At 41.9% G+C, this 13,191-nt stretch overlaps 1 protein-coding gene across 1 annotated transcript in view; it reads right to left on the bottom strand.

Annotated features, from left to right (window-relative positions):
- LOC141253082 (interferon-induced GTP-binding protein Mx-like) overlaps window positions 1-12,409 on the bottom strand; it is a 57,012-nt gene extending 44,603 nt beyond the window's left edge. Inside the window, exons 1-6 of the mRNA XM_073670837.1 lie at window positions 12,284-12,409; window positions 6,932-7,122; window positions 6,011-6,148; window positions 5,224-5,378; window positions 4,747-4,885; window positions 3,878-4,076 (exon numbers count right to left, since the gene is read on the bottom strand). Coding sequence (XP_073526938.1) covers window positions 3,878-4,076; window positions 4,747-4,885; window positions 5,224-5,378; window positions 6,011-6,148; window positions 6,932-7,122; window positions 12,284-12,306 — 845 coding nt within the window. The 5' untranslated portion in view covers window positions 12,307-12,409. The remainder of the gene's footprint in view (window positions 1-3,877; window positions 4,077-4,746; window positions 4,886-5,223; window positions 5,379-6,010; window positions 6,149-6,931; window positions 7,123-12,283) is intronic.
- Window positions 12,410-13,191: the final 782 nt, after the last annotated feature.

The following is a 13,191-nucleotide window of genomic DNA, read 5'->3' as shown; positions in this document are numbered from 1 at the left end:
AATCTGTGGCTAGACCTCAAAATAGAAGTACATGCAAGACGACCCAGGAATTTCACAGAACTGGAAGAATTATCCAAGAAAGAATGAATGAAAATCCCTCAAGCAAGATTTAAGACTCTTGTCTGTCTACAAAAAGCATTTAAAAGCTGTGATACTTTCAAAAGGGGGCGCTACTAGGTACTAACCATGCAGGGTGCCCAAACTTTTGCATCAGCCCATTTTCCTTTTTGTAATTTTTAAAATTTAAAAGATGAAAATATTTTTTTTTGGGCTAAAATACAAAGGAAATGTGTCACCTGTAACTTTAGGCCTTTTAGAGATCATTTCATCTTCAACTTGCTTAACTGTTCACAATAACAGTAATTTTGACCAGGGGTGCCCAAACTTTTACATGCCACTGTATGTATATGTAAAAGGGTACCTACTTGTAAAAATGTATGTGTGTGTAATGTATGCATTTGTAAAAGTGTATCTATTTGTGTATGTAATAATAATAATTTTTATTTCTACACCACCAACATATTCCGCAGCACTTTACATTTTAGAGGGGTCTTGTACAGACAATAAAGACATTACAGAATAATAATAATCATATAACTCAGATACCAAGAGGAGAGAGGGTTCTTCTGCTCGCAAGCTACAATCTATGATGAAATAGGGGAGACACGAAAGGTAAATGGTAAAAAATGTTTGCATTGTACGGTCCGGCCATAATATAATAAATAGGGTATATACATAACGCTGCATGAATCGGTCACCAGCCAGAATGTGTACAGTACAGACACAGAGGGCTATTAAGTGCATTAAGGGTGTGAGCAGATGCTACGAGAGTCCTGATTTTAAAGAATATTTCTATGGGCAAAACTGGGGTAGTTAGATAAGTGAGGTGAGGAAATAAACCAGTCTAAAGAAATGTGTTTTTAGGCCACACTTAAAACTGTGGGTATTGGAAATTAAATTGTCCTGAGCAGTGCATTCCAAAGAATTGGAGCAGCACTTGAGAAGTCTTGGAGATGGGAGTGGAAGGCTTGGATTATAGAGGATGTTAGTCTTAGGTCATTAGCAGTACGGAGAGCACGGGTAGGGTGGTAGACTGAGACGAGGGAGGAGATTAGGGCGGTGCTGAAGCATGGAGAGCTTTGTGGGTGAGAGTAATAAGTTTATATTGAACTCTGTAGTGGATGGTAACCAGTGCAAGGACTGGCACAGGGTAGAGGCATCGGTGTAGCGGTTGGAAAGGAATATGATCCTGGCTGCTGCATTCAGGAAGGATTGGAGAGGGGAGAGTTTAGTAAGAGGGAGTTCCTACATGCATGCATATTTGTAAAATCGAGGCTACCAATACACACTGCCACAGTGTCACTGTGTATATGTAAGTGTACACCTGTGTTTGTGATGCTGGTTAAAGTGTACATGTGTTATTAAAAATGTATTCGGTGTTTACTAACTACTAGATTTGCATCACATTTTTTTATTACAACAAGTGTACAGATGGATCGAATCAATTTTATGAGAAACAAACTTGTGTTGAATGTTAGGAGCTCATTGAACCCAGCGATTTCAAATAATTTCTGATTTGCTTTCTTTGAATTTCCTAAAATAGTTGCTGCCATTATGCACATTGCCGAAAATTGCATCAGTCAAATAAGGATGACATGACTTTGGAAGGACATCCTCCTACTGTATCACATTACATGGTATAGCACAGCCAATGAAGAGCAAATATAATAGCCTGTAGAAAAGCAAAAGCAGGGAATGCAGCAGCCATATTGAGGTAAATCTGAACAGTGTAAGAGCGCACATCTGATAGGTCAGCAGTAGAGATAGGGAGAGAAAGCCATAAAACACTGAAGAAACTGTACAGATAGTGTTTAATAGGAGAACAGTAAAGAAAATTAAGGTGTGAGGAAAAGAGAATAACATCATATTTTTCACAGCAACAGGCTTTAACCCCTTTATGACATAGGGCGTATTAATACGTATCTGTGCCCTGGGCCTTATGGACCAGATACGTATTAATACGCCCTATCTTTAATTCGGCACCGCGACCGAAGTCGCGGTGACAGCATTAAAATTCCGGTGCCATCTTACCTTAGGGTAGATGGTGACGGCATCTGGGCGGGTGTCGCCCCTTCCCACCCACGATCGCTGTGATTGGCTGTTCAATTCTGAACAGCCAATCACAGCATTTCTCACTGTTTCCGGCAATCAGACCCCCCAAGGCACCTATCTAGATGCATAGTGAGCACTTTAGACCCCCAGATGCTTCACAAATTAATCCGTAAAAATAAAAAAGTGTTTTTTTTTCCACTTTTTCATTTTTACGAATCAATTTGTGAAGCACCTGGGGGTTCCAAGTGCTCGCTATGCATCTAGATAGGTGCCTTGGGGGGGTCTAGTTTCTAAAATGGGGTCACTTGTGGGGGAGCTCCAATGTTTAGGCACACAGGGGCTCTCCAAACGCAACATGGCGTCCGCTAATTATTCAAGCAAATTTTACAATCAAAAAGTCAAATGGCGCTCCTTCCCTTCCGAGCCCTGCCGTGCGTCCAAACAGAGGTTTTTCACCACATATGGGGTATCTGCGTGCCCAGGGGAAATTGCACAACAAATTTGGGGGTCCATTTTTTCTTGTTACCCCTGCGAAAATAAAAAAAAATTGGGTCTAAAGTAACATTTTTGTGAAAAAAGTTAAATGTTAATTTTTTTCTTCCACATTCCAAAAATTCCTGTGACGCACCTGAAGGGTTAATAAAGTTGTTGAATGTGGTTTTGAGCACCTTGAGGGGTGCAGTTTTTAGAATGGTGTCACTTTTGGGTGTTTTCTGTCATAAAGACCTCTCAAAGTGACTTCAAATGTGATGTGGTCCCTAAAAAAATGGTTTTGTAAATTTTGTTGGAAAAATGAGAAATCGCTGGTCAACTTTTAACCCTTATAGCTCCCTAACAAAAAAAAATTTTGGTTCCAAAATTGTGCTGATGTAAAGTAGACATGTGGGAGATGTTATTTATTAACTATTTTGTGTGACATATCTCTCTGATTTAAGGGCATAAAAATTAAAATTTTGAAAATTGCAAAATTTTCAAAATTTTTGCCAAATTTCCATTTTTTTCACAAATAAACGCAAGTGATATCGAAGAAATTTTACCACTATCATGAAGTACAAAATGTCACGAAAAAACATTCTCAGAATCAGGGGGATCCGTTGAAGCGTTCCAGAGTAATTACCTCATAAAGTGACAGTGGTCAGAATTGTAAAAATTGGCCTGGTCATTAACGTGCAAACCACCCTAGGGGGTAAAGGGGTTAAAGTACTTTTTATTTATATCAATTCATGAGTGTATCAAATTTTGGGGGAAATTCTGTGAATCTGGAGAATTTTAAAAGACTTGTTCATATCTAAACACAAGTGGTTCTATCTCTATTCTGACAACAGGAAATGTATATTATACAGTATGTATATTATCCACCTTTATTTGGCCAGTAGAGGTAACAGGTTCATGGTGAGCCTCAAATCCTGGGCCAGTGCAGTGTGTTTTCCCCCCAGGGAAGGCTGAAATTTGCCATGGAATTTATTAACTTGCACCTCCTAATAAATTTGCTGCATTTCACCCTAAAGTACCATGGTTTGAGACAGGTAGATGAAATATCATTTTAAAGAACAAGTTGGTAGAACTTTTCATTCATACAGTGGTGAAACATTTTCCTATATAAAATCGGGAAACCTCTTTAACTGTTCTTATGTCTCTCTCATTATGGTTGACATTTGGATTGGTTCTGGTAGCGACCATCGTTACATTACTGTAGGTTGCCTATCCTTTATAAATGGACATTTTTGTAAATGTTGGTAATTTACCCTCTTGTTTAATATCTTACCCAAAAAACTTATGGTCATTGAAAAAGTTCTTCTCCTTCTCAATGGCATCTTTCAGTGACAGCTTGTCCTGGATTTCTTGCTGCCCCCGACATTTCACTATTATGTAGCCTTTCTTTAGGTAGATGGCATTGTTGTTTACTACGTTGATAATATTCTCCTCTGTTCCCTTGTCAATTAAGTCAGGCTTAGTTAGGATTCCTGCAGTCATAAAAACAAACAAACATAAAAGACTTTTTGGATCATCACTGGAGACCATTGACCTTGTCTACACATTGCGATTTTAAAACCTTTCTTATTGACATCAGGTTCTTTTGTTTGATCACCATCTTGAACTATAGACATCTTGTAGGTGCTGATGATCAGTGGAGGTGTACAAAAGAACTTGCCCTATAGAGTTACATAGTAAAAATCAAAATATATATCCCGCTTGGTGCTGGTTCTCACCACCACATAACCACCATCTACGAGAAGCCCACCACTTTGCTATTAATGATCTATCCTTTGAATTACCCTGAATTGCGTCATCGAATACTGACCTGGCCACTGGACCGGGCTCCTGTAAATTTATTTGCTCATCACCTTGGATGGCATATCTACAGTAGGGTTATCAATATCAAAGTAGAGGACAATGCCTTTAACTGTTCATTACCCTCCATGTCAAACCAGGATTGAATTCCGTAATCTTCATGATTGCTTCCCCTCGTCTTATTTTCTAAGTCCTGTGTAAAAAGTTTGGCCATCACCAATAGAAGAGTGACTGGGGCCAACCTAAGTTAGGATCCCTCTTTCCAGTGGACACCCACATGGGTTGTCTTTGTAGCGTATAACTGTGCCCTATTAATGAGCTGCTACATGATAAGAATCTCACCTAAAGTTCTTTCTCCACTTGGGTCCACCTCTCGTGCCATCTCAAGGGCTTCAGTTGTCGCAATGTCAACATTACAGGGCACAACAACCAAACAGATGGTTTCTTGTTTTTCGATATACTTCTTGATGAGCTTTTTGATCTGAAATCATATAGTTTGCAAGAAAAAATGTTTTATTTCAGATTTTTTTTATTGGCCTTGAAGTTAATTTGGGTAACGATTCCTGAGGACATCTCTTGGGGTAGTTAGCTCTAGCTTTTTTTTTCTTCTAATTTTGCATAAATTTCATAAATTGTGTTTCTAATTCAAAAACCTACATGTATTTTTTTTACATTACAGATATGTGGTGGAAATCTGTAGCTCTCATATCAGTAGTTTGGACAAGCCACAAGGTATGAAATTTGTATTTGACACAATAATTTCTATTGTGTTTTCATAAATAGTTTTTTTCCAAAAGTGTTCAAGATTTGATGCCTTACCTGATTCCCTATGTCTTTTGGTTGGTTCCCCATGGGGACTCTTGCAATTCCAGGGAGATCGATGAGAGTCAGGTCAGGAACTTCAGGAGAGACAACCTCAAGGCTGATAAGCTCTGAACTAATTCCAAAATCTTGACCGGCCATTATATCCTGAGCTAAAAAAAAATTGGATAGAATAGCATAACAACCTTCAAAACGGTACAAAGGTAATAGTAATAGAATTTTCCTACAGCAAATACCACCTGGAAGCAGATGATACTACTGAATCTCCAAGCGAATGTCGAGACCTGGCCATATTACTCATTATACTGAAGAAAGACTGATGGCATAAATTAATGTCTACCATTAGCTTCCAGTCTACATAAAGTTGGCAACAAGCTGATTGTGACCAGAGGAAACATGTCCGCTTGCTTAATTTCCACTTAGTCTAAGTTCCAGAGGACCAGCAACTTTTTTTTGACTATGTTTCCCAAAGAAAGGTCCAATGGTTTTGCAGCCAAACCCTGAAGGCTATATGTGAAGATCACTACTATGAGGTATACTGTAATTTAAGGGTCTTGTTATGGATTTTTTTTTTTCTGCAACACAGAAGCTTCTAAGATTGCGAAAAATAATATTAAATTAATTCAAAAAATACATCTCCCTGAATACCCAGGAACATCTTTTATGAATAAGACTTGTCCAATGAACACATGGAAAAGAACCCTCATCCCATAACATTTGTAGGACCAAGCTCCTAGACAATATATGGGGGTTCTGTAGGGACATAACGGTTGATGCCACTCACCTTCTATGATTGCCTCTTCCACCTCCATGGGACTCTTCAGATCCTTATTGAATGTTAAATAACTGATTTTTCCCCTCCATTCAGAATCGCTTTTACTTTTGATAAGCTTCAGTTCTAATGGACACCGGGTGACAATACCTGTAAAAAAAAAAAAAAGGCTGGTCTTTAAGTGAAAAGTCTGGGCCCTGACCAAACCTCAGTATGGAGACTAGATTTAGGAGGTGGCAAAACAGACAATAGTCCATGACCCTAAGTACCATGGAACCCTCCCGAGAGCAATCTGAGAGTAAAGCCGGCCATACACATAAGATGGCTATCAGCCAAACAATGCTTTGGCCGGCAGACATCTCGGTCATTTCTCCCATACACAAGAGGGTTCATTCAGCTGAGTTCTCCTGTGTTCTATAGGAGAAGGCCTCTAACAGACATCTCAGGAGACCAGAACAATCGGCAGTCCAAAATCAGACATGCCTGATCAACATCTCTGGTAACAATCAGTTGGGTGGCGCTCCCATACACGTTAGATTGTTGGCTGAACCGTTGATATCAGGTATGGGGACTTTAAAGAAAGTATGTAAACCTTTACTGCCCTGGACCTCCAAGAAGTTTCACCATTTCACTGTGCTAAAATAAACTATAAGAAAGGTGATTAGAAGATCCTACTTTACCAAGTTTCTATCAAACTTTCTATATCACCAAACAATGATGCCTTATGGAGACTCTATAAAATTACAAAGTTTATTATAAATAAGAATAATAAGAATATTCCTTTTCCTATCAAACACCCCACCAGATTACTCCCCCTTGTATTAACATGGCGCGTAGAGTGGCACAGGCCAACAAAGATGAAGCAGTGTCCATGGAAGTTGTTGCCCATGTTGTCTTCATTCCTATGTTCTAGATTAATAAACTCAAGCTCACCGCTGCCTCGGGGGAGTGTGATTCCAGAAAGAGCCTCCAGAACAGAACTTTTTCCAGAGCTCTGATCACCAATCACAGCGATTGCTGGTAACGCCAGATCCTTCTCCACCCCGAGTGACCTCAAGGAGTCAATTAGGTCAATACACGGACGGATCTTCTCCTCATAGCTGTCATATAAGTAGTTTGACATTCTGCAAGCATGAAACATATAAAGAACATAAAATTACTTTTGTTTTCTATAATTATACTTTATAATTTACTTAGTAAAAGCCAGAAATATCAGGTTCTCTGATCTCCTGCGAATCAGCTGAATGAAGGGGCTGTGCCCCACCAGTCAGCATTATGTCCTCTTGATGGTTTACTAGGCGCAGCTGTAATGGGACAGAGCTGTAATATGGCACAGCCACTACCTGAAGTGCAGAGCTCATGGTAAACAATGAAGAGTTTGGTCAGTGGATTAGTGGAGAAGATATTAAGAGTTTGACCTCCATCATTCTCATTTTCATGGCCTGTCCTAATAATGGCATCAATCTGTGAAAACATCTTTGTGGAAAATTCACAAAATTGTGGGCAAATGTTTTCATCCGTTTTACAGATGAAACTCCCGGCTCGACTAAGGGACAACATAATAGGCATATGTCCGTCCGGGAATTGTGCCCATAATAAGGATGAGAAAATACGACGTTATGGGTGCATTTTTCCAATCAGGTTTTTAATGTAGTTTTGAAGCCAAAGCTAAAAAAAATAGAAAAAGGCGAAGTCAAACATCCTCAATTATCAAGACAGCAAATACAGTGGCTTGCGAATCATCCTCTTGGCATTTTTTGTGTTTTGCCACCTCACAACCTGGAATTTCACTGTTTTTTATTAGGGTTTGCATCAGTTCATGTACAGAACATGCCTTCAACTGTGAACATTTGGTTTTCTTTTTACTGAGAAGTAAACAACAAATAGGACAAAACAACTGAAAACTTCAGTGTGCATAACTATTCACCCCCTTAAGTCAGTACTTTGTAGAGACTCCTTTTGTGACAATTACAGCTGCAAGTCACTTTGGATAAGTCTCTATGAGCTTACCACTTCTTGCCGCTGGGGTTTTTGCCCATTCCTCAAGGCAAAACTGCTCCAGCTCCTTCAAGTTAGATGGTTTCCTCTGGTGACCAGCAATCTTCAAGTCTGACCACAGATACTTCATTGGATTAAGATCTGGCCTTTGACTAGGCCACTCCAAAACATTTGCACATTTCCCCTTAAATCATTCAAGTGTTGGAAGGTTAACCTCTATCCCAGTCTCAAATCACTGACAAACTGAAACAGGTTTTGCTCAAGAATATCCCTGTATTTTGCATCATCCACCTTCCTCTCGACTCAGACGATTTTCCATATCCCTGCTGCCAAAAAAACATCCCCATAGCAAGATGCTGCCACCACCATGTTTCACTGTGGGGATCCTGTTCTTTGGGTGATGAGCTGTGTTGGTTTGGCGCCAAACATAGCGTTTACCTTGGTGGCCAAAAAGTTAAATTTTGGTTTCACCTGACCACAGCACCTTCCTCCATACATTTGAGGAGATTCCCACATGTCTTTTGGCAAACTCAAAACGAGCCTTACAATTTTTGTGTGTAAGTAAAGCCTTTTTTCTGCCCACTGTTTCATGAAGGCCACCTCTGTGGAGTGCACAGCTTATTGTGGTCATATGAACAGATACTCCAGTCTCTGCTTGGGAACTCTACAGCTCTTTCAGGGTTACTTTTGGTCTCTGTGCTGCCTCTCTGATTAATGCCCTCCTTGCCCGGGCTGAGAGTTTTGATCGGCGCCCTCTCTTGGCAGTTTTGTTGTGGTTCCATGTTCTTTCCTTTTGATGATAATGGATCTGATGGTGCTCTGGGGGATCATGAGAGATTGGGATATTTTTATAGCCCAACCCTGACTTGTATTTCTCAACAACTTTGTCCCAGACTTGTTTGGAGATCTCCTTGGTCTTCATGGTGTTTGGTTAGTGGAGCCTCTTGTTAATGGTGTTGCAGCCTCTGTGGCCTTTCAGGAAATGTAAAGTGTATATACTGACAGACCATGTGACACTCAGATTGCACACAGGTGGACGTCCAGTCACTAAGCATGGGACTTATGAAGGAAATCGCTTGCACCAGAAATTTTTAGGGGCTTCATTGCAAAAGGGGAGAATGAATATGCGCATGGCAATTTTTAGTTATTTGATTCCATAAATTTACATTTATGCCTATAGTTTTCTCACTTCAGCAACTTAGACTATTTAGTGCTGATGCATCACAGACACATCGGATTACAAAAATATTCAAACACGGGTTGTAATGTAACAAAACAGGTAAAAAACCAAGGGGGTGAATACATTCACAAGACATTGTATGGTGGGCTGTCAGGGGATGAAGGACATCCAGCCTCCTAATAGCCTTTATACTGATGCTTGTATTATCCCTAAACACTATACGTATGTGTTTAAAAATTATCTCGTCCCTGGTCTCCTCCACCCAGTGCTCGCCGGACTGTCAGTCACATTGCTATAGGAGTGCTCCCACCGCACAGTAGCACTGATTGACAGCCGTCCTGAACGAGTTTGGTCAGGAAGAGACGAGTAAACACATATATTTAGTGTTTTGGAAAGGGGCAGATATACAGTGGGGAAAATAAGTATTTGATATGCTGCCAATTTTGCAAGTTTTCCCACCTACAAAGAATGGAGAGGGCTGTAATTTTTATCGTAGGTCACTTCATCTGTGAGAGACAGAATCTAACAATAGAAACCAGAAAATCACATTGTATGATTTTTACATAATTAAATAGCATTTTATTGCATGAAATAAGTATTTGATCAAGTACCAACCAGCAAGAATTCTGTCTCTCACAGACCTGTTAGTTTTTCTTTAAGAAGCCCTCCTACTCTGCACTCATTACCTCTATTAATTGCACCTGTTTGAACTCATTACCTGTATAAAAGACACATGTCCACACACTCAATCAATCACACTCCAACCTCTCCACCATGGCCAAGACCAAAGAGCTGTCTAAGATCACCAGGGACAAAATTGTAGAACTGCACAAGGCTGGGATGGGCTACAGGACAATAGGCAAGCAGCTTGGTGAGAAGGCAACAACTGTTAGCAGAATTGTTAGAAAATGGAAGAAACACAAGATGACTGTCAATCTTCCTCAGTCTTGTGCTCCATGCAAAATCTCACCTCGTGGGTTAAGGATGATTCTGAGAAAGCTCAGGAATCAATCCAGAACTACACGGGGGGACCTGGTCAATGACATGAAGAGAGCTGGTGCCATAGTCTCAAACATTACCATTAGTAACACACTACTCCGTCATGGATTAAAATCCTGCAGGCCACGCAAGGTCCCCCTGCTCACGCCAGCACATGTCCAGGCTCATTTGAAGTTCACCAATGACAATCTTGATGATCCAGTGGTGGTATGGGAGAAGGTCATGTGGTCAGATGACACCAAAATAGAACTTTTTGGTATCAACTCCACTCTCCGTGTTTGGAAGAAGAAAAAGGGTGAGTACAACCCCAAGGAATACTGTCCCAACCATGAACCATGGTGGGGGAAACATCATACTTTGGGGGTGCTTTTCTGCAAAGGGGCAGGACGACTGCACCTTATTGAAGGGAGGATGGATGGATTCATGGATTGTGAGATTTTGGCCAACAACCTCCTTCCCTCAGTAAGGAAGATGGGTCATGGCTGGGTCTTCCAGCATGACAATGACCCGAAACACACAGCCAGGGAAACTAAGGAGTGGCTCTGTAAGAAGCATGTCATGGTCCGGGAGAGTGACCTAGCCCGTCTCCAGACCTGAACCCAATAGAAAATCTTAGGAGGGAACTGAAACGCAATGTTGCCTAGCAACAGCCCCGAAACCTGAAAGATCTGGAGAAGATCTGTATGGAGGAGTGGGCCAAAATCCCTCCAGCGGTGTGTGCAAACTTGGTCAAGAACTACAGGAAACATCTGACCTCTGTAATTGCAAACAAAGATTTCTGGACCAAATATTAAGTTCTGTTTTTCTATTGTATCAAATACTTATTTCATGCAATAAAATGCTAATTAATTAAATAAAAATCACAAAATGTGATTTTCTCGTTTTTATTTTTAGACTCCGTCTCTCACAGGTTAAGTATACCTACGATAACAATTACAGACCTCTCCATTCTTTGTAGGTGGGAAAACTTGCAAAATCGGCAGTGTATCAAATACTTATTTTCCCCATTGTATTACATATGTAGCAGGTTCAGCCGCACATGGGCCATGTAGTGTAAAGGGGGCAAGAGGGTAAGGAGGCCCAGAGGGATAGGGAGGCCCAGGCGGTAGAGAGGCCCAAGGAGGTAGGGAGGCCGGTGGGAAGGGTGACACATTTGCACTAGAGGTTGCTCAGATAGGGAGAAGGACTTTCTGGTCAGTATATGATTTAAAGGGAATCTGTCACCCCCGGGACCTACTAATATGGGCGTACAGGTAAGAGAACGGTTAATCTAGTCCTACCTGTATGCCTCATATTAGTGGTCTTGTTGTGAAATCGTCTTTTATATCTGCCCCGCCCCCGTAAGGAATCCCCACCTACTCTCTTCATTATAATGCCAGCCCCCTCCCCTGCAGTTGCTGCGCTGTAATCCCGCGCCTGCGCCTTGCACTCCTTCCATGATCCTCCCTTCTATGGGAGGAAGTCGCAGTGACTTGCCGGCACCTGCGCAGAAGATCACTGACTAGTGTCATCTATGATCTTCTGCGCAGGTGTCAGCGATTCACTGAGGAGAGGCAGAGGCATGGATCGTGGAGGGAGTGCAGGGCGCAGGCGCGAGATTATGGCGCCGCAACTGCACGTCACAGGACACTGACGCATAGGGGAGGGGGGTACTATTATAACGAAGAAAGGAGGCGGGGATTTCTTCCAAAGATATAAAAGACGATTTCACAACAACAAGACCACTAGTATGAGGCATTCAGATAGGACTAGATTAACATTTCTATCACCTGTATGCTCATATTAGTAGGTCATATACTGTACGTCCCAGGGGGTGACAGATTCCCTTTAATATATAGTTATTAGTTAATTATTTTTTAAGTGATGTCTTTCCTCATAGCTTGATGAAGGGGAAAGGAAAGGGGGGCCCAGACACATGTCCTGCACAGGGGCCCTTCAAACTTAGGGTCCACCCCTGTACCAACCACTGAGGACTCTTTTTAAATTTTTTATATTTCTATTCTGTAAATAATTGTGCATGACCCATTTTATGCTCTCGTGCATCTATACAAATACGATTCCTGGAAACGTCATATACAAGAAATAATAGGATATGTGTGATGTCTCACCTCTCGGATGTGGTGATCTCCATCTGTCAGTCCGGCAGCAGCGGGGTCTGAGGGCGAATATAGAGGTGGGAGAGTGCGGAAGCTTTATAGACGGCGGCTGGAGACAGGGGTGGGAGGGGGGAGCTCATCATTTCAAGGAAACAAAACTGAAACTCCTGCTCAGCCACATCTTGAGGCTTCTGGCCAAGAAATGTGTCTGGGCCCCCCCTCCTTTTAAGGCAACCAAGCTACAGATATATATACATATATATATATATACATATATATATATATATATATATATATATATATATGCCCCTTATTACACAGTATGGTGATTATTCGTGACCGGTGACCGCGACCAATCAGCAGAGCGGGGTTTAAATTTGGCGGTAATACTGCTGATTGGTCGCGGCCGGTGGCCGCAACCAATCAGCGTCGTATTAGTGAGGACCGGGGAGCGGCGCTGCCTGTGCGGGAACTTCCGCTGCGAGCAGCTGGGAGATGAGCGGCTGCTCGCAGCAGAAGCATCCCGACCGGCGGCGCCGCTCCTCGGTCCTCCGTTCACACTTGCCGTCGGGAGATCAGAGCGTTGTTCAAATTAGGCGCCAATCTCGCTCACTGGTCGTGGTCGGCTGGTGGCCGCGACCAATCAGCAGAGCGTTGTTTAAATTTGGCGCCAATCTCGCTGATTGGTCGCGGCTGGCATCCGCGACCAATCAGCAGAGCGTTGTTTAAAATTTGCGCCAAAATCGCTGATTTGTCGCGGCTGGCCACCGCGCAACCAATCAGCAGAGCGGGGTTTAAATTTGGCGCCAATAATGCTGATTGGTCGCGGCCGGCGACCACGACCAATCAGCAGAGCGGTGTTTCAATTTGGCACCAAAATCGCTGATTGGTCGCGGCCGGCTACCGCGACCAATCAGCAG

This window comes from Phyllobates terribilis, unplaced genomic scaffold (genome assembly GCF_046119375.1).
Source record: "Phyllobates terribilis strain yellow unplaced genomic scaffold, ASM4611937v1 Scaffold_2__4_contigs__length_985480577, whole genome shotgun sequence".
NCBI classification, from domain to species: Eukaryota; Metazoa; Chordata; class Amphibia; order Anura; family Dendrobatidae; genus Phyllobates; species Phyllobates terribilis.
This window is presented reverse-complemented; position numbering and strand designations above follow the sequence as displayed.